The 23123-nt window shown below is 39.4% G+C and overlaps 1 protein-coding gene and 1 long non-coding RNA gene across 2 annotated transcripts in view; one reads left to right on the forward strand and one right to left on the reverse strand.

Annotated features, from left to right (window-relative positions):
• Positions 1–23123, forward strand: part of LOC113915070 — a 153213-nt gene that overhangs the window by 90837 nt on the left and 39253 nt on the right. The window contains exon 3 of the long non-coding RNA XR_003517583.2: positions 14591–14702. This is a non-coding gene — a long non-coding RNA (uncharacterized LOC113915070). The remainder of the gene's footprint in view (positions 1–14590; positions 14703–23123) is intronic.
• On the reverse strand, positions 11885–17332 carry GLYATL2 (glycine-N-acyltransferase like 2). The gene is given in 7 exon segments (XM_027580776.1): positions 11885–12071; positions 12073–12151; positions 12154–12284; positions 13889–14024; positions 14101–14278; positions 16016–16123; positions 17255–17332. Coding segments are annotated over 7 exon segments (897 nt in total).

Below are 23123 nucleotides of genomic sequence, written 5' to 3' on the forward strand. Positions count from 1 at the left end.
ACTCCACACGGGGTCGGGTGCCAGAGATAGAAACGCTCGGTCACAGGCCGGGTGAGCACGAAGTGCGGCCGGAGACCGGGGAGACGGGAGTGACTGCTTTTCTCTGGGGGCGCACTGAGGAGTGGGGCCCCGAGTTCTCAGCTCCTCCCGGTGGAGATTGGGAGGCCACCATTTTCACCCTGGTCCTCCAAAGCTGTACCGAGAGCTTGCAGGGAACAAAAGCTCCTGAGAGCAAACCGGAGCAGCTTGCTTATCCCGGACCAACAAGGGCAGGGCAATTCCACCTCCGGCAAAGACATTTGGGAACCACGGCAACAGGCCCCTCCCCCAGATCAGCACGAACAGCCAGCAAGCCAAGACCAAGTTTACCGATCAAGGAGAACGGGAGAACTCCAGCGCTAGGGGAATACTGCACATAGAATTCATGGCTTTTTTACCATAATTCATTAGTTTTTCAAAGTTAACTTTTTTAACTGTTTTTTTTTGAATTTTTCTTTTTCCCTTTTTCAAACAACATCTTATCAATACCCTTTTTAAAAAAACATTTTTTATTTTTCATTTTTAGAGTCATATTTTTATCCCTTCATAGTAGTTACCCTTATTTTTGGCATATATATATAAGTTGTTCTCTCTTTAAAATTTTGAGATACAATTTCTTCTAACAGATCAAAATATACCCTAAATCACTAGTGTATGGCTTTGTTCTATTCTTCTGCCTGATCACATTCTCTCCCTTTTTTTCTTTTTTCTTTTTCTTTTTAAATCTTCTTTCTTTTTCAAAAACAACTTCTTATCTTATCAATTCCTTTTATAAAATCTTTTATAATTTTCATCTTTACAGTCATCTGCCATCCCTTCATTGTATCAACCCTTATTTTGTACACATATAAGTCTTTCTTCCTTTAAAATTTTAGCAGGCACTTTCTTCTAACACACCAAAATATGCCCAAAAGCTAGTGTGTGGCACTGATCTATGCACTAGCCTGATCATATTTGATCATATTCTTTTTTTTGTTTTGTTCTGTTTTTGTTTGTTTTTATCTTTTTCTTTTTCCTTTTTTTTTTTTTTTCTCTTCTTTCTTTCCCTTTCTTGTCCCCTGGTTTCAGGCCTTTTCTGATTTGTATAGAGTATATTTGCTGGAGACATTGTTAACCTGTTAGCATTCTGTTCTCTCATGCATCTGTTCTCCTCTGGACAAAACGACAAGACGAAAAAAATCACCTCAACAAAAAGAACAAGAGGTAGTACCGTCTGCCAGGGACCTACTCAATACTGACATTGGTACGATGTCGGACCTAGAGTTCAGAATCATGACTTTAAAGATACTAGCTGGGCTTGAAAAAAGCGTGGAAGTTATTAGAGAAACCCTTTCTGGAGAAATAAAAGAACTAAAATCTAACCAAGTCGAAATCAAAAAGGCTATTGATGAGGTGCAATCAAAAATGGGGGCACTAACTGCTAGGATAAATGAGGCAGAAGAAAGAATCAGTGATATAGAAGACCAAATGATGGAAAATGAAGAGGCTGAGAAAAAGAGAGATAAACAACTACAGGATCACAAGGGCAGAAGTCGAGAGATAAGCGATACGATAAGACGAAACAACATTAGAATAATTGGGATCCCAGAAGAAGAAGAAAGAGAGAGAGGGGCAGAAGGTATATTTGAGCAAATAATAGCAGAGAACTTACCTAATGTGGGGAAGGAAACAGGCATCAAAAGACTTTAAATGAAACACTGGACCAAATGGACTTTATAGACATATTCGGAACATTCCATCCCAAAGCAACAGAATACACATTCTTCTCTAGTGCCCATGGAACATTCTCCAGAACTGATCACATCCTAGGTCACAAATCAGGTCTCAATCAGTACCAAAAGATTGGGATTATTCCCGGCATATTTTCAGACCACAATGCTTTGAAACTAGAACACAATCACAAGAGGAAAGTCGGAAAGAACTCAAATACATGGAGGCTAAAGAGCATCCTACTAAAGAATGAATGGGTCAACCAGGAAATTAAAGAATTAAAAAAATTCATGGAAACCAATGAAAATGAAAACACAACTGTTCAAAATCTTTGGGATACAGCAAAGGCAGTCCTGAGAGGAAAGTATATAGCAATACAAGCCTTTCTAAAGAAACAAGAAAGGTCTCAAATACACAACCTAACCCTACACCTACAGGAGCTGGAGAAAGAACAGCAAATAAAGCCTAAACCCAGCAGGAGAAGAGAAATAAAGATCAGAGCAGAAATCAATGAACTAGAAACCAAAAGAAGAGTAGAACAGATCAACGAAACTAGGAGCTGGTTCTTTGAAAGAATTAACAAGATTGACAAACCCCTGGCCAGACTGATCAAAAAGAAAAGAGAAATGACCCAAATCAACAAAATCATGAATGAAAGAGGAGAGATCACAACCAACACCAAAGAAATACAAACAATTATAAGAACATATTATGAGCAACTCTATGCCAGCAAATTAGATAACCTGGAAGAAATGGGTGCATTCCTAGAGACGTATCAACTACCAAAATTGAACCAGGAAGAAATAGAAAACCTGAACAGACCTATAGCCACTAAGGAAATTGAAGCAGTCATCAAAAATCTCCCAAGAAACAAAAGCCCAGGGCCAGATGGCTTCCCAGGGGAATTCTCTCAGACATTTAAAGAAGAATTAATACCTATTCTCCTGAAACTGTTCCAAAAAATAGAAATGGAAGGAAAACTTCCAAACTAATTTTATGAGGCCACCATTACCTTGATCCCAAAACCAGACAAAGACCCCATCAAAAAGGAGAATTACAGACCAATATCCTTGATGAACATGGATGCAAAAATTCTCACCAAAATACTAGCCAATAAGATCCAACAGGACATTAAAAGGATTATTCACCACGACCAAGTGGGATTTATCCCTGGGCTGTGAGGCTGGTTCAACATCCGCAAATCAATCAACGTGATACAATACATTAACAAAAGAAAGAACAAGAATCATATGATCCTCTCAATAGATGCAGAAAAAGCATTTGACAAAGTACAGCATCCTTTCTTGATCAAAACTCTTCAGAGTATAGGGATAGAGGGTACATACGTCAATCTCATAAAAGCCATCTATGAAAAACCTACAGCGAATATCATTCTCAATGGGGAAAAGCTGAGAGCTTTTCCCCTAAGGTCAGGAATGCGGCAGGGATGTCCACTCTCACCACTGCTATTCAACATAGTATTGGAAGTCCTAGCCACAGCAATCAGACAACAAAAAGAAATCAAAGGCATCCAAATCAGCAAAGAGGAAGTCAAACTCTCACTCTTTGCAGATGATATGATACTGTATGTGGAAAACCCAAAGGACTCCACCCCAAAACTGCTAGAACTCATACAGGAATTCAGTAAAGTGGCAGGATATAAAATCAATGCACAGAAATCAGTGGCATTCTTATACACCAACAACAAGACAGAAGAGAGACAAATCAAGGAGTCGATCCCATTTACAATTGCACCCAAAACCATAAGATACCTAGGAATAAATTTAACCAAAGAGGCAAAGGATCTGTACTCAGAAAACTATAAAATGCTCATGAAAGAAATTGAAGAAGACACAAAGAAATGGAAAAACGTTCCATGCTCATGGATTGGAAGAACAAACATTGTGAAGATGTCAGTGCTACCTAGAGCAATCTACACATTCAATGCAATCCCCATCAAAATACCATCCACTTTTTCAAAGAAATGGAACAAATAATCCTAAAATATGTATGGAACCAGAAGAGACCCCGAATAGCCAGAGGAATCTTGAAAAAGAAAAGCAAAGCTGGCGGCATCACAATTCTGGACTTCCAGCTCTATTACAAAGCTGTCATCACCAAGACAGTATGGTACTGGCACAAAAACAGACACATAGATCCATGGAACAGAATCGAGAGTCCAGAAATGGACCCTCCACTCTATGGTCAACTCATCTTTGACAAAGCAGGAAAGAATGTCCAATGGCAAAAAGACATTCTCTTCAACAAATGGTGTTGGGAACATTGGACAGCCACATGCAGAAGAATGAAACTGGACCATTTCCTTACACCACACACAAAAATAGACTCCAAATAGTTGAAAGACCTAAACGTGAGACAGGAGTCCATCAAAATCCTAAAGGAGAGCCCAGGCAGCAACCTCTTCGACCTCAGCCACAGCAACTTCTTCCTAGAAACATTGCCAAAGGCAAGGGAAGCCAGGGCAAAAATGAACTATTGGGATTTTCTCAAGATAAAAAGCTTTTGCACAGCAAAAGAAACAGTCCACAAAACCAAAAGACAACCGACAGAATGGGAGAAAATATTTGCAAATGACATATCAGATAAAGGGCTAGTATCCAAAATCTATAAATAACTTATCCAACTCAACACCCAAAGAACAAATAATCCAATCAAGAAATGGGCAGAAGACATGAACAGACATTTTTCCAAAGAAGACATCCAAATGGCCAACAGACACATGAAAAAGTGCTCAACATTGCTCAGCATCAGGGAAATCCAAACCTCAATGAGATACCACCTCACACCCATCAGAATGGCTAAAATTAACACGTCAGGAAACGACAGATGTTGGCAGGGATGTGGAGGAAGGGGAACCCTCCTACACTGTTGGTGGGAATGCAAGCTGGTGCAACCACTCTGGAAAACAGTATGGAGGTTCCTCAAACAGTTGAAAATAGAGCTTCCATATGATCCAGCAATTGCACTACTGGGTATTTACCCCAAAGATACAAATGTAGGGATCCAAAGGGGTACGTGCACCCCAATGTTTATAGCAGCAATGTCCACCATAGCCAAACTGTGGAAAGAGCCAAGATGTCCATCGACAGATGAATGGATAAAGAAGAAGTGGTATATATACACAATGGAATATTATGCAGCCATCAAAAGGAATGAGATCTTGTGATTTGCAACGACGTGGATGGAACTGGAGGGTGTTATGCTGAGTGAAATAAGTCAATCAGAGAAAGACATGTATCATATGACCTCACTGATATGAGGAATTCTTAATCTCAGGAAGCAAACTGAGGGTTGCTGGAGTGGTGGGGGGTGCGAGGGATTGGGTGCCTGGGTGATAGACATTGGGGAGGGTATGTGCTATGGTGAGCGCTGTGAATTGTACAAGACTGATGAATCACGGATCTGTACTTCTGAAACAAATAATGCAAGATTTGTTAAGAAAAAAAAAGATAGCAGGAGGGGAAGAATGAAGGGGAGTAAGTCGGAGGGGGAGATGAACCATTAGAGACGATGGACTCTGAAAAACAAACTGAGGGTTCTAGAGGGGAGGGGTGTGGGGGAATGGGTTAGCCTGGTGATGGGTATTAAAGAGGGCACATTCTGCATGGAGCACTGGGTGTTATGCACAAACAATGAATCATGGAACACTACATCAAAAACTAATGATGTAATGTATGGTGATTAACATAACAATAAAAAAATAATTAAAAAAAAGTAAACCAAGAAATGAACCCACGACTATATGGTCAATTAATCTTTACCAAAACAGGAAAGAATATCCAGTGGGGAAAAGACAGTCTCTTCAACAAACAGTGTTGGGAAAACTGGACAGCAACATGCAAAAGAATGAAACTAGATCACTTTCTTACATCATACACAAAGATAAATTCAAAATGGATTAAATACCTAAATGTGAGACTTGGAACCAGAAAAATCCTAGAAGAGAAGACAGGCAGTAGTTTGACATCGGCCATAGCAACTTCTTTCTAGATATGTCCCCAGAGGGAAGGGAAACAAAAGCAAAAATGAAATATTCAGACTTCATAAATATAAAATGCTTTTGCACAGCAAAGGAAACAATCAACAAAACTAAAAGGCAAACTATGGAATGGGAGAAGGTATTTGCAAATGACATATCTGATAAAGGGTTAGTATTCAAAATACCAACTATATACCAAAGAACTTATAAAACTCAACACCTAAAAAATGAATAATCCTATTAGAAATGGGCAGAAGACATGAATAGACATTTTTCTGAAGAAGACATACAGATGGCCAACAGGTACATGAAAAGATGCTCAACAATCACTGATTATCAGGGAAATGAATATCAAAACTACTGTGAGATATCACCTTACACCTGTCAGAATGGCTAAACTCAACAACACATGAAACAACAGGTGCTGATCAGGATGTGAAGAAAGGGGAACACTCTTGCACTGTTGGTGGGATTTCAAACTGGTGCAGCCACTCTGGAAAATGGTATGGTGGTTCCTCCAAAAGTTAAAAATAGAATTACCCTACAATTCAGCAATTAAACTATTAGGTGTTTACCCAAAGAATACAAAAATACTAATTCAAAGGGATACATGTACTCCCAATGTTTATAGCAGCATTATCTATAATAGCCAAATTTTGGAAAGAGCCCAAATGTCCGTCCACTGATGAATGGATAAAGAAGATGTGTATGTATACACACACACACACACACACACACACACACACACACACACACACACACACACACACACACTGGAATATTACTCAGCCATCAAAAAGAATGACATCTTGCCATTTGCAATGACATGGATGGAGCTAGAGAGTATTATGCTAAGGGAAATAAACCAGAGAAAGACAAATACCATATGATTTCACTCATGAAATTTAAGAAACAAAACAAACAAGCAAAGGGAAAAAAGAGAGAGAGAGAGAATCTAAGAAACAGAGTCTTAACGATAGAGAACACATTGATGGTTACCAGAGGGGAGGTGGGCCGGGGGATGGGTGAAATAGGTGATAGGAATTAAGTGGTGCACTTACTATGATGAGCACCGGGTGTTGTATGGAAGTGTTGAATCACTATATTGTACACCTGAAACTAATATTACACTGTATGTTAACTAACTGTAATTTAAATAAAAACTTTAAAAAAACAACAATACCTTCAAATCATTAAAGCAAGATTTGTAGAGCTAATTCCCAAAGCAGGCCAAAAGACTGAGGTCAAAATGTATTTCAATAAATGCAATTATCTGAGGGACTTACAATGTGGAGTTTTACCCACATTGTAGGAATGTTATCCTGGAAAATAGCACTGGTTAAAGAAATCCCTCCATCTACTTTGTGTTCCTGGAAGGGCTTATGCAAGGACTCTTTCTTCCTCCCACCTGCCTTAATAAGACTCACTGCTTACCTATTGCCTATGACAAGGCCAGACACCGACCCTCCAAATTCCCAATCTCTGCCTTATAAATGATTAACTGAGCTGAGTCATCCAATGATATATCAAAACAAACTGCTTGTTAACTAAATGTTGGTTAAATTTCTCTTCTTCCTCTAGACTGAGTCAGCATATAACCCCTTCTTAACAGTCCCTACCAAGAATAGGCTAAACTTGGGTAGAACGTTCTCTGAGCTGTACTGGTCCTGCCCCTTCTGCATCCCATTTCCCCACATTGGATTTTCCAGCCCTGTTCACTCTTCATAAATGGTTAATTTGACTGTTTATCCTCACTGATCCATCAAAACAGTTGTGTAAACTTTAATTAAGCATCTCCCCTCCACACCGGCCTCTGGACTTTGAGCCACCCTCAGCCTGAGCCATCATTGGCATGCAGAAAAACACTCCATGGGCTTTGCTTACTCCTCTCTATAAAAGAATAGCTCTTCTCTGCATGACCTTTCAGTTGTTCATAGATCATATGGCCTTAGGGTTCTTCCTTTTGAAACTGATCTATTCATCCATTCACTTATTCAGTCACTCAATAAATCTTGATTGAGAACTAACTGTACCGGCTTTGTAAGGCCTCACCCCAGCTAGGCTGAACTACCTTTCCTGGAATTCCTTTCCTTGCCTGGTTCCAGCTACAGTGGGCCACATGAGAGTTTCCTAGGGGAGATTTGGAGGACAGAGTTGAAGCATCTGGCATTTAGTTGCTAACTTCATGACATGAGGCTGTGCCTGGGCTGGCAAGTGCTTCACTGTCCCTTGGGTTTGCTTTCAGCTTCTCTGTCTTCTGAGCCAGGGTGTTTATCCCCCTAATGAAGGAACCTGTCTTCTATAGGACATCCAATCTGCCAAGGTCAGAGCCTGCAAGAACTGACAAGATTTCCATTCCTGTGAGCCTCAGCTTTAACATGGTGGGAAATTCTTGGGTAAATTAATGTTCTGATTTTTTCACATGTGCTCCCTTTTCCCCAGGTTCTTGTCAGTTATTTGGATTCCTGCCAGTGAAGCAGTCCCTTCACTTAACCTTGAATTCCCTTCATGATTTGAGGGGAGATCTTGACCAGACCCACTAGGGCAATGATTGTATTTTTTTTCCTTTTTTCCCCAGCTTTACTAATATATAATTGAAACTAACATTGTGTGAGTTTAATGTGTGCAGTGTGATTATTTGATACACAGATACATTGTGAAATGCTTGGCACAATAATGTTAACACCTCCATCACATCACATAACTATCTCTGTTTTTGTTGTGAGAACATCTAAGATCTACTCTTTTAGCAACTCTCAAGTATTATATTAATTATCATCACCATGCTGTACATTAGATTCCCAGAACTTATTTATCATATAACTGGAAGTTTGTACCATTTGACCAACATTTCCCCATTACCTCCAACTCCCAGTTCCTAGCAACCACTATTCTACTCTCTGTTCCTTTCACTTTGGCTTTATTAGATTCTGTACATAAGTGAGATCATATAGTATTTGTCTTTCTCTGACCTCTTCCACTTGGCATAATGCCCTCAAGGTCCATCCATGTTGTCACAAATGGCAAGATTTCCTTCTTTCTCATGACTGGATAATATTCCATCATGTATGTATACCACAACTTCTGTATCCATTCATCCATTTATGGACACTTAGGCTGTTTCCATGTCTTAGTTATTGTCTATAATGCTGCAGTAAACCTGTGGGTACAGATATCTCTTGGAGATTGTGATTTCATAACATATGTATATATATATATATATATATATATATGTATACATATATACATATATATATGTTAGTTAAGTGTCTATTTTTAATTTTTTGAGGAACGCACATACTGTTTTCCATAGTGTTTTTACACCATCTGACACACAGTAAAGAATCAATAAATGTTGGCTGATTGGGTTTATGAAGTATTTGTATCAACATAACCATCTATTTAGTCACTCCACTTACCAAGGGTAAAGACTCATTCATTCAACAGGTACCTCTAGAAGACCTACTGTGTGCTCGGCATGGGAACTTGAAAAAGACCTCAGACCAGAATAGATGCAGCTGTGCTGTAGCTTGGATGGTATCAAGACAGTAGAAGTATATATTTTGAAGATTAATCTGACATTAGCTAGGAGCATCTCACAAAAAGGTCACATGACAATAAGAAGCCAAGTTGAATTTGATGCCAGATTACTGGGGATGTAATATTGAAAACCTTCAGCACGTGCATGCACACACACACTAAAAACACAAATATGATGTTTAATAAACACATTTGACTGAAATAGGAGATTCAAGGGAGCTGACACATTTTGGTGGTTGCCTGCTTTGATAATGGGCAAAGACTTATAAAGGACACTTTGAAACCTTTGATGAAACCATTCCAATATTTGGAATTTATCCAAAGAAAACAATTCAAATGAAAAATGCTCTATGAACAATTTTGTAAAGCAATACTAACTTATGGAGAAGTACTAGACACAATCTCAGACAATTTACAGAAGAAATAATGAACTATTATTATTTTACAACTCTAAGCCCCATTAACATGAAAGCTATGATATATATGCCGCTAGATGGAGAGTCTTAAGATGAACATAAAAAAAGCAGAAAATGACAATACATAAATTCTAATCAGAAAATAAAATAAGACAAAATCAGAGAGGGAGACAAACCAAGAGACACTTAACTATAGGAAACAAACTGAGGGTTGCTGGAGGGGAGGTGGGTGGGGGGATGGGGTGACTGGGTGATGGGCATTAAGGAGGGCACGTGATGTAACAAGAACTGGACGTTATACGCAGCTGATGAATCACTAAACTCTACCTCTGAAACTAATAATATACTATATGTTAATTAATTGAATTTAAATAAAATTTTAAAAATATGAAAATATAGAGGGAAACACCAAATAATATTATAGGAGTGTTACAGCTAAGACTTTTTAAAATTACATTTTTTTATGGTTTTAAATTTACAGTTAATCTCATCTGTATTGTAGTCCTCTTACTAGAATCTACCTCATCCCTTTGCAGCTTTAAGCAGGGCACTTAATTTCCCTGGTCATCATTTATCCAAGGAAAAAAATCTGACTACCTTAGGATATTACTAGAGGATGCAATAAGATAATGTTTACATAATATGTCTCTAAATTGTGTTATATGTCACCCAAACCAGCATATTCCTTCTAGAGGCTGATAGATTGTCTCCCCTCTACCAAAAGCTGGCTCCCTAATCTCCTCACATTTCTTTTTCAATTCAGAGCAAGAGCCTGACTTTATACTGTCAAGAATTTCTCACAGAACTAGGGTATTGCTCTATACACAGTAGGTGCCTGATACAGGTTTCTGAAATGGAAGAGCTTCCTTTTTGCCTGGCATAATTCTCAACCCAAATGGGTTCAGAAATTCTTATCCACATCCAACAGTGGCATTTTGATTCATTCTACTTGAGTGGAGGAAGCAAAAAGAGATGAGGGGTCCCAGAACCATAATTTTCCTTTGTTCTCACCTGCAAAGCTGTCAATCTGAGTCTCTGCAGAGATCCCCGAGTAAAGACAAGAAGCTGCAGGCTGTTCTAGGATGTGAAATACACCATCTGCACAAACTTCTGGCAGCAGAGTATGAAATTTAGTCCCTCCCTCAGGATCCCATGTTCAGAGAGACAGCTCCAAAATATTGATAGGTTGGCAGAATGACCTTTGAGGCTCTTTTCCCAGAAGGCTCAGCTGTTTTCTGGTTCTAAAAGTCCTTCCATTATTCAGCACCTCTGTCTGAACTGTGAAATCAGCTGGCTAAGCACAGGAAGGTAGGTGGACCTCTATAAAATATACCTCTTTTCCTTCCTTCCCCTTTCACAAGCACCAACAAGAAGAGACAGATATTGTTAAGATGTGACTTATAGAATCAGAGTTTTTAACTGTAAGTAAAGGAATTACTTATTTGGGGGTTCCTGGGTGGCACAGTTGGTTAGGCATCCAACTCTTGGTTTCAGCTGAGGTCATGATCTCAGGGTCCTAAAACCGAGCCCCATGTTGGGCTCCACTCTCATTGCAGTCTACTTGAGTTTCTCCTTCTCCCTCTCCCTCTGCCCCTGCCCCTCTCCCACTGCTTGCATTCCCTCTCTCTCTCAAATGAATAAATAAATCTTTTTAAAAAACTACTCAGAAAACCAAACTTTAAATGATGGCTACATAATTTAATTCAGTAGAGTATCTCAAAACTCTTGAGAGGGCACCCAGGGTCAAAGGCTGAGGGCTTTTGAGAGGTCCTTTGGAAAATTTTGTCAGAGGAAGGGGAGGACACCAGAGAAGACACTTTTCAAATCAGCCTTTTTATTTTCAAGCACAGAAGCATGGAAAAGTACAATTCTTTCATGAAAGAAGTCTTCAAAGAGGAAAACATTGCTTTGAAAAGGTTATCCTGGCACTAATGATTGACATTGGATGATTTTAATTCTAAGAGGTCTGTCACCATAAAAGCAAAACATAACACCAAAAGTTCAAGCTTCCATTTTTCCATAATATGGAGGAGGAAAAAATATTATACAAGGGTGGGTTAAGTAATGCATAGAACCCAAACAATTGGATGTTTTTGTGCTAATATAAATTATAACGCTTGTGTTTGAACTGGTATTTTTTTCACTGACCATAAAGGCTTGAAATGGACAATGGCACTAATCAACAATATTTTCTAGGAGTGCATTTCCACTGATGCCAACCACAAGGAGCAGACTTAAACTCCACACTTCTCAGTGGCTGAAGGTTTTCTTTATCTTTTGACACATGGAAATTAAATGGCATTTTTTTCTGAATAAAATACTTTATAAAGTGAGAACCAATTTTCTTCATGTAGCCTTGGTCTCGGTTTGGGGACAGTGTAACCCATTCTCATCTCACAAGACTATTCCATCACAGTCCAAGAGATAGTGTCCCCCTCTGGCCCAGCACACCAAATCCTGGAAAATTCTTGAGGCAGCATTCAATATATTTCAAGCTCCTCCCATTTTTTCCAAAATTCCACTGCTCATTCACAAGCCCCACGTGGGAGGCATCCAAGATGTTCTGAAAGCTTCCTTTCCTGTCCACAAAAGAATGTGTATTTATTCAGCCAACATTTACAAAACACCAGGATTGCAGAAAATAAATATGACATCAATCCTTTCTTTGAGGATCCCACAGCCTAGAAGAAGAAACAGATGGACAAAAAACTACTACTAATTCTTTGTCTGCTTCAAAATGTTCCCAAATAATTAAGAGGGATATAACCCTATGTGCATATGGCCTTTCTTTTCACTATATCTGTGTCTTTGTGGTAAATACCCAGGAATGCAATTGCTGGGTCATAGGGTAGCTCTATTTTTAATTTTTTGAGGAACCTCCATGCTGTTTTCCAAAGTGGCTGTACCATCTCCAAAAGCTAGTAAAACAAAAGCAAAAATGAACTTTTGGGACTTCCTCAAGATAAAAAGCTTCTGCACAGCAAAGGAACAAGACAAAGAGGCAACTCCCAGAATGGGAGAAGATATTTGCAAATGACACTACAGATAAAGGGCTGGTATCCAAGATCTGTAAAGAACTTCTCAAACTCAACACCCAAAAAACAAATAATCAAGTAAAAAAATGGGCAGAAGACATGAAAAGACACTTCTCTGAAGAAGACATACAAATGGCTAAGAGACACAGGAAAAAATGTTCATCATCATTAGCCATCAGGGAAATTCAAATCAAAACCACATTGAGATACCACCTTACACCAGTCAGAATGGCAAAAATGGACAGGGCAAGAAACAACAAATGTTGGAGAGGTTGTGGAGAAAGGGGAACCCTCTTACACTGTTGGTGGGAATGCAAGTTGGCACACCAATTTTAAGAATATTTACACCTACACAGCTATCAAAAAGAATGAAATCTTGCCATTTGCAAGGATGCGGATGGAACTAGAGAGCTAAGTGAAAAAGTCAGAGAAAGACAATTATCATATGATTTCACTCATATGTGGAATTTAAAAAAGAAAACATGAACATAGGAGAAGGGAAGGAAAAAATAAATAAGATTAAAACAGAGAGGGAGGCAAACCATGAGACTCTTAACTGTAGGAAACAAACTGAGGGTTGCTGGAGGGGAGGTGGGTGGGGGATGGGGTAACCAGGTGATGGGCATTAAGGAGGGCACTTGATGAAATGAGCACTGGGTGTCATATGCAACTAATGAATCACTAAAGTCTACCTCTGAAACTTAAAATACACTCTACCTTAACTAAATTTAATTTAAATAAAAAAATTTTTTAAAAGAATATTTACACCTGGACAGGAAGATTGTGGGGAATCCAAGTGAGCAAACTTTCACTTTTTACTTTGAATACTTGTATACTTTGTAGAGCATGTAATATTTTTGCAAGAAATGCATAATTTCAGTAAAAATTCTCTAATGTCACCATGATATCCAGTATCCTCCCAGGAGGACTCTTATGAGAACTAAGTGAGTTATATATGGAAAGGACCTCATCTAATGAAGACCTTGCCCCTGCTCAGCAAACCTCAGCTAATATAGTTCTCCTCCTTTACCCCTACAACTGTGTACTGAAAAATTTAGTGTCAAATTGTGCATTTCTGAGTGTGGCCCTTATGACAACTGAATGATTTGCTGTCACGAATTTGGGGAGCAAAACAAAAAAAATCTCACTTGCTATCTTCATCCATTTTGGGCATGATAAATGACTCCACCAAGTCCACCTGGTTATCACTTGATGTCTTGGGTTCCATTGGTATTTGTGTCATGAGTGTGGTCTTCAGGTAATCCACCTGCACTGATTTTGAAGCTGCTTATTGCCTCTCCCAAACTCTCTTGGCAACCGGGAGAGAGGAGAAAAATAGGCAGTGCATACCCTCTTCCACATCTAATGTGAAAGAACCAAGGGTCTTTCCCTTTTAACTCACATTGGTTACCTTGGATCTGGAAAGGTTGTTCCCAACTGATAACCTGGGGGCATGCCAGGACTTCCTTTAACTTATCAGGAGCTTTGGTGAAGATGTGGTAAGTGTTGGTATAATGATCCAGGTCATCTTTCATCTCCTGATATAACAAATATTAATCATATTTACATGGCAGTACAATTTACAAAATGTTTTTGCATATGCCAAGAGTGTTAGAGGCTCAATTATTTAATACCCTCTGTTTTTGGGAAGCGTGGGTGGCTCAGCAAGTTAAGCATCTGCCTTCAGGTCAGGTCATGATCCCAGGGTCCTGGGATAGAGTCCCGCATCAGGCTTCTTGCTTGGTGGGGAGCCTGCTTCTCCCTCTGCCTGCTGCTCCCCCTCTGACAAATAAATAAATAAAATAATAAATAAACAAAATCTTAAAAAAAATACCTTCTGCTTTTCCCAGAGATGCAGACAGAAAATGGCCTTGGAATCCCTTGAGCAATAAATCACTATTGACAGACTGAAGGTGGTTGGTTTTGGATGGTGCTCTGAAGACAGCTGCTCTGGGAGGGTGGGTAAGTAGCTCCATTGCCTGAGATGGAAGTTGCGCCAGAAATAGGGTGTGTTAAGGGACTGAAAGAGAGTGCCTACCTTATGGAGCAAAATATAGGGAACAGGGTTGATGTCAAGACTTGGGGTCTGTGGGGAGGCCATGCCTAGGCTAATGTTGACTCAGCACTCTGGAGCTGGCATGGTGATTGGCTCTTGGTGTGCATGTGAATAGAGAGGACTTTTAGAAAGAGCAATCGCACCAGAACTCACAGCAGCACCTGGAGTGGAGGGCCCAGTCTCCCACTGCCCCTCATTCCTGCTTACCTTCTGCAGCTCACACTCCCCTAGGGGTTGTTACAGGTGAGTTGTGCTCTAATTCTCCTCATAACTATGGAAATGGAGAAGTGTGGGAGGAGGGGTTAAAATATCCCTACCCTGGGATGGAAGGGATTCACTACTTATACCCCCCAAATCTGAAAGATGGGAAAGACATTTTTACTAAATACATAGTTGGCTCTTGAACAACAGTGGTTTGAACTGTGCAGGTCCACTTTCAAGCAAATTCTTTTCAATAAATACAGTATAATGCTGTAAATGTATTTTCTCTTAGGATTTGAATAACAGTTTCTTTCCTCTAGCTTACTTTATTTTAAGAATCTAGTACACAATCCATGTAACATATTAAATATGTGTTAATAGACTGTTTATGTTATTGGTAAGGCTTCAGGTCAACAGAAGGCTACTAGTATTTTAAGTTTTTGAAGACTCAGGAATTCTACACAGAGTTTTGATGGTGTGGGGGTTGGTGTCCCTAATGTCTGTGTTGTTCAAGGGTCAACTGTACATGATTTATATATAGTTTAACAGCCCTCTGACACAGGAATTTTTGTCAACTTTGCTTTTATAGCTAAGAAAGGAGCAGTCTTCCCAAGGTCACATAACTAGTCACTTGGCACATTTAGATCTGAAACCCAACACTGATTCAGATATTATTGGATTATATTCATTTAGTCCCAGGGAAAGCAAAACATTTCCTATCCATTTCCAGCTACAAACATCTATCTTGAGGTATATGCCTGTGACTAGAATCTCAATGGAAAAGAATTGACCAGATGGGATCCCGATGTTATTTACAAGCCCTGGATTACTGGCTATTTGGTCTATACCCATGACTTATTTCACTATCCTCCCCTCTCTCCAAACAGCCCTTCCAAAATCTATATGGATCAGGGGTACCAAGGTTCTTCTCCTCAGGCCCCAGCTTCAGTTCCCTTATTTCCATACAGAGAACATCCTGAGCATGACTGGCTTGGTATTCAGTAGCTAGTGCTCTTACCACTTTCTGAGGCTGAGTAATGACTATCTGATAATCTGGCCAGGCATCAACCAGCACCTCCATGTTGAATGGGTTTTTATTTTTAATGTTGAAAATGGCACCATATACCTACAAAAGCAACAGATGAAGAGGTGAGGATGATGTTTTCCTTTGAAATAGGGTCTTGGAGATAGTTTGAGATATAAAGCCTGGAGTTAGAATCACTTAAGGGGATAGATCTAATGATTTTAGGATGGCTCACTGAACTATCCATTGGAGGGTATGCTGCAAAAACAAACAAACAAGCAAACAAACAAACGAAACAGGAAAGGTCCACAAAATCTAAGGAAATAGCTAATTCAAGAGGAACTGGCTCCCCTGACATTTTTTGAAAATTCATTCCATTTTTTTTCACTTCATACTATACCAGTTTTTGGCACCTATTGTGTGTCAAGTGTGGAGAATTTCAAGGTGAGTATGACATGGCCACTGCATTCAAGAATAGCAGCATGGAGAGGTACACAGTGATTGTAATAGGACACGTGTTCTGATAGACACATGTACATGGTTGTGTGGGGTCTCAAGGAAGAAAAGCATTACCTTTCTAGGAAGTGGTGGGAAACTTACAGAAGTAATATTGGAATTTGGTCTTCATAGACAAGTCTTTTCCGGGCAAAACAGAGCAGGAAGGCAAGTGATTTCAGGTGAGAGAAAAAGTATGCTTGAGTACCTGAAGGTGTGGCCGATTGTATCATACCTGTTGGGCTCTGAGAGGCTTAGTGGTTGTAGCCTGTGGTATATAGCAGGGATGTGTTGGGAGATGAAGTGGAGAGGCTGGGACATTTTGTGATCAACCTCACAATTAAGGAGTGTGGACTTTATGCCTTGGACTGAAAGTTTAAAACAAGGGAGTGGTATGATCATACTTGTGTCAGATAAATGACTCTGATCACCATGTGTAGGTGAGTTAGTGATACTGGAGAAAAGCAGATATTGCAATAGCCTGGAGCAGATAAGGAAATCCACTAGAGATAGCAGTAGAATTTATTCGAACAAGGTTTAAGAGTCCAAAGGAGAAGGAGGAGGAGAAAGAGGAAGAAGAAGGAGAAAAGTAGGTGTCTGATATGGGTATTAAGATCATCCTTGCAGGGGGAATCTGACTCTAGATTTCTATTTCCATCTGCCTAGAAAGGTTCTGAACCCTGAATCTATATGTCCACACTTTACTCCACTCTCCCAGATTTCTCCCTACTGTCTCACCTTCAAGGACTCAGGGATGCTCTTTTCCAGGGATTCATACATAATCTGCAGCTTCTGGGGTTCATGAAGCACGAACATCTTGTATAGCACCTCAGCCGCCCTTTCTCAGGAAGATGACCTAAGGAAACAACATACAAACAAAAATACCTGGAAAGATGAGACAGGTGTCCAGGAAAAGGAGGGAGGAGAAATCACCTAGGACATCATACATTGCCAGACATAATGGGCTTTAGAAATTATCAAGCCCAAACCTTTCATTTAGTAAATGAGAAACTAAAGCCCAGAGCTGCAGCTAGACATCAGGGCTCCTGGGTGATCTTTCTACAATTCCACAGAAAGTACCATAACACATCTGGTGAAATGAATCTCCCCATGCTCATTGATTCAAATTAGGCCAAGACTCTGAGAAGCAAATGTCATCCGCTGTCCAGATGCAAATGAAGAACAATGAATCTTTCAGAAAAACTGTCCCAAGGGACCCTGAGGTCCCTGGGCATGAAACACTTGCTCTAATGTTGCCATAGGATTAGTATTTTCAGGCATCATGAAAGAATGCAATCTTCTGGAAAAGATCCTAAAGACCATATTACATGTAGTTGCTTTTTCCTGAAGAACAAAATCATAGGAAGGAAAAATTATTGATCAGGGATGATATTACCCAAGTATAAGTGGCAAAATATAGAAACTGGAATTATACCCTAGCTATCTTAAAAAGAGAGCAAATCTTTGTGTTCAATAATTTCACTTTAGAAACTCATCCCAAGGAAGCAATAATAGATATCTATAGAGAAGTAAATACAAAGAAATTCACTGCAGTATTATGATACTGTAAATTTAGAAATGATCCAAAACTGGGGTACGAGGCTGGCTCAGTCAGCAGAGTATGTGACTCTTGATCTCGGAGTTGAGAGTTCGAGTCACACATTGGATGGAGAGATTACTTAAATTAATAAAACTTAAAAAAAATAGAAATGATCCGAAATCCATTATAGAGGAATGCTTAAATTAATGGTGGCATATCCAAATTATGGATTACTGGGCAGCCATGAAAATGATGTCTTCAAAGTGTGTTTATTTTTTATTTTTATTTATTTATTTTAAGATTTTATTTATTTGACAGAGACACAGAGAGAGAGGGAACACAAGCAGGGGGAGTGGGAGAAGGAGAAGCAGGCTTCCCGCTGAGCAGGGAGCCCAATGCAGGGCCCGATTGCAGGACCCTGGGATCATGACCTGAGCCGAAGGCAGATGCCTAACAACTGAGCCACCCAGGCACCCCTTCAAAGTGTGTTTAATGACAGAGGAAAATGTCCATGTTATAAACAAAGGAAAATACCTAATACAATCCCAAAGGAGTAATATAAAAGTGAACAGGTAAACGGTTATCCATATATATGTATGTGTGTGTATATCCACCAAAGTCTTTCTAAAACAAAATAGTATATAAATAAGATACATATATGAACTTTTTCCAGTTTTATACACAAGAATATCTGACTTACATATAATTATATATATATATTATATATATTATATATATTATATTATATATATATATAATATATATTTATATTACATATACCTGATCAGGGTATATATGATACTTAAAGACACTGATAACACTAGCCATATTTTCTAAAAACCAACAAGTACAAGAAATTCAAAGCAATTTTGAAGGCTTAGAGTGGAGCCATCAATTTATTTATTTATTTTTAAGATATTATTTATTTGAAAGAGAGAGTGTGCAAGTGGGGTAGGGAGAGGAATAAGCAGACTCAGTGCTGAACACAAAGCCCCATTCGGGGCTGGATGCCATGACCCTGCGATCATGAACTGAGTTGAAATCAAGAGTCGGACACTAACCAATTGAACTTTCCAGGTGCCCCACCATCAATTTATTTTTAATCATAACAATCCTGGAAAATCTAGCACCTCCTGTATATGTGTGGTATATGTAGCCAGAATCCAACCAAAAGGAAGCACAGTGGTTAAGAACATGGTCTTTGAGTCAAACAGATCAGGACTCAAACCTGGGCTCCTCTACTTGATAGCTGGGTCACTTTAGGTACATTAATTTATGTGAAACTCTCTGAGATTTACTTTCTTCATCCATAAAATGGGGATAATACCTACTTTCTACATTGCCCTCAGGGTGACATCATGAACTGTATATGTATATGAAGTATTTAGTGTTCTGTTAGATGGTGTATACATGTGATTCTGAGGGAAATTGTAAAGACCTGCAAGTCAAATCAAGAGGACCATTCTAGAGGACAGGAACATAACCAAAGCAAACTACAGCTTTACATATTGCACTATATATAACTTGCCCACATAAATCTGTTAACATAAAATAGTCATCTTGAAGCAAACCACAGCTCTAGAGCAAGCTAGTATGTTTCTGGCACTGTCTAGGATGATGGATATATGAACCAAATGGCAAATTATTCTGCTCATTCTTCAGGCCTTTTATAGCATATTTCCCTAGAAGAGTGTAATCTCCTTAAAAAGTAGACCATGTCTTATTCTTCCTTAAGTTCAAGCATCAAGTACAGCACTTAGCATAGTGTAGCCATCAATGAACATTTTGTTCAAGGAATGAATGGAATGAGTGAGGCATAGAGATGGGGCCCTTGGGATACTTTTCCTTGAAGACTAAGCAACAATTTTCTTCACTCTGGGTCCAAGCTTAGTCAACATTCTAAGAAAATGTGGCTGCTACTTCTTTCAAATAAAGAAGAAAATGTTTAGTGATGAGTTGTTTTTAGCATCCTCTGTCAGATATATAAGATGTAGGGGGATGCATTAAGAAGGGATGGGAGAAAGGTTGTGCATAACTTTTGTTCCCTGATGCCACTTGCCATCATCCACAGCACATGCTCTCCCATTTCTGTGCCATGTTACAGCCAACTGCCCTCTGCAGCAGGATCCGTTCTTGGCTCCCACCCGGTGGACACATCTATCTCCAACTCATCCTGGGGCTTCCATGTGGTAGAATCCTTCTGGCTAAATCTAATCCAATAGACACTTTGTTATGATCATCCATAAAAATATATAGACAAATATAGATGTTTATCAAGATTAGAGAAGAGAGGTCAACAGAGGAGACTAGGGAGTAGCAGCCCAAGAAGAGTGTTAAAAGTAAGAGGAGAAACATCTCTGAAGTCAAAACAGGAGAAACTTACTTAAAGGAAGGAATAACCAGAAGAGTCAAATGATGCTAAGAAGCTAAGAGAGAGCAGTACTAAAAATGCCAGTGCAATTTGGAGTGGGGTATTGATTACTGGTCTGGTGAGAGACATACCAGGGAATGATGGAGAAGAAACTAGGTAAACAGGATTAGAGACTAAAATGGACTGTGAGGAAGTGAAGATAAGTTTTTAAAGACATTGGCCAGGAAAAGGAAGAAGAATATAAGAGTATGGAGGGAGAAACAAGAGTGTAGGAGCTCAAATGAAGGCATTTCTTATCAGATGAGAGAGATAAGTATATTTATGCTAACTGCAGAAAGCCAGGTATGATGGAAAGTAATTGACAAGTCCATGGATATAACAGGAAGTGGAATAGGGAAAGATAAATAGCTAAGTCCACTGACCAGGCACTGTTCCAAATCCTTTATGTTTATTAGTTCATCTAATCTTTAACCTTATCTCTAAGTGTAGGTGTTGGGATAGTTTTGGATGGGAAGAATACCTCTTCTACTGAGATGGGAGGGAAAGATTTTAGTTAAGGTGTATGCACGTGGGTATGTGTGTGAGTACCTGGGGTTAGACAAAAGAGCAGAAAGTTGACAAATTATCTTTGACTATCTATTTTATGGAAGAAATAGAAGGACAAGTCCCCTTGGAAATGAGTAGGGTGAGAGAGTGTGCCAGGAGGGTGTAGAGAAAAAAGAATAAGTCTTTATGGGAAATGGTCAGGGTTTGAATGGCATCTGATGTTAGTGGTAGAAAGCGCAGTCCAGGTATACATATAGGGATCTCCAGGCATATCTTATGCAGGTGCAGGTGCAGAAGGAAAACCAACACTTGGGAGTAATATTCATCCACATATATGAGCTTAGTACCCAGAGAGTAGAAGCAGAGAAAACAAATTTAAATCAAACAGTCTAGTGCAGCAAAAAAAAAAAGATAAGGGCCAAACTATTTGAGAACAAGGAAATGAGAGACTTTATTTTTTAAAATATTTTATTTATTTACTTGAGACAGACAGAGAGAGAGAGAGCACAAGTTGGGGGGCAGGGTTAGAGGGAGAGAGAGAGAGAGAAGCAGACTTCCTGCTGTGCCGGGACCCAGACATGGGGCTCGATCCCTGGACCCTGGTATCAGGACCTGAGCTGAAGGCATATGCTTAACCAACTGAGCCACCCATTTCCCTGGAAATGAGAGACTTTAAACTGAATTTAACGTGTGGGATCTAGAAGAGAGAAGGAAGGAAATAAAGGAGGATGGAGACCAATCAAGTGGCACAATATGGAGAAAGCAAGGATGAAAACACTTTATAAGGTCAAAGAATAGCAATGGTGATAGGGGAAATGTATTCAAACTATAGGATAGTGGGGTCATAAATTAGACTATTAGAGGTTAGGATTTCAGAGGTCAGTTCAGGATATATGGCTATTGGCTTCAACATTAAGTCAATAGAGTAGGAGCCAGTAAGGGACAGGGAGCTTTGAGTGTGATAGACATCACCACGATGTGGCAGGAGTTTGACAGAGAGAAAAGGCTGTGAGTCAGGTGCCAAATGCATCCATCAATGAAGAGAAATTTGGCAGCAAACAGGAAAGAGTCTGACTTCATCTTAGTCATCTGGCACAGAACTCAAAGAAAGGCTTTCCATGCAAATTGACAAGTAACACTTTAGAAAATGGGTTAGAGGCCAGGAGAGTGCTGAATCTTATCTTTATCAGTGTTTCCATGGGTGTCTAGAGGGTGCAGGGACAGGTACATGTGTATCAGTTATTTATAATTCAAGGAAAGGATTTGGCCTGCTTACCAGTTTAAAATGACACACACTAGCGTGGTAGATTCTTAAAGTACTTTCTGGGCCCCAGAGACATACATTTTGAGGACTTGGTTCTCAACATTGGAATTTGTGAGTGCTTCTCCCAGGGATTGCAGGGGTGGAAAAGTGATTTAACAAAATCAAATTATTTAGAATCAGGATTCTGATTAATTTAAAAGCCTAGAGAAAAGACTGGCTGTCCAAAACAATTCTGCATACCTAAATTTTCTTTGTAGATGTGGATACACACCACCTTCTGTCACTGCTCAGTGTGACAGTGGAGAGGCTTCGGGAGCTACCACCTTACAGTCTCATCCACACTAAACTTGAACTGACTCAGGTTGTCAGTGTTTAGTATAAAGCTCCACGAAGTTGTGGGTTCTTCTTGAGCAAACTGGAGGTTCTGTCCTTTGACATTAAGTCAGAGGTGTTGTAGACCAGAGGAAGACCAGGATTATGTTCTATATGAGCAACTTCTATGATTATAAGAAGTTTCCCACCGAAGTTTTTGATTTATATGCAATCACTTATAGCTGATTGGCTATTTCAAAGCAATAATAATAAGGCAACCATAGAGTTGGCAAAAATGGCTCGGCTGCAGCATTATTTAAACGGTATCACTAAGACAAACAAAAGACCTGGAAAATTTGACTTCACTGCAAAATGCCTGGTTTAATACCTTCCACCATTTATAACCTGGAAAAGCTGAGAACACCCCTGGGCATTTTCTGTTAGTATAAGAACTGAGTTCATACACCATGGCCTTTGCATTGTTTAGTGAAGTGGACAGTGAAGAGGACAAATGAGGGAGGGAGAAGAATAAACAGTTACTGGACAAAAGCATGGGAGGGGTTGGAATTCATTT

The sequence above is a fragment of the Zalophus californianus genome, chromosome 11 (genome assembly GCF_009762305.2).
Source record: "Zalophus californianus isolate mZalCal1 chromosome 11, mZalCal1.pri.v2, whole genome shotgun sequence".
NCBI classification, from domain to species: domain Eukaryota; kingdom Metazoa; phylum Chordata; class Mammalia; order Carnivora; family Otariidae; genus Zalophus; species Zalophus californianus.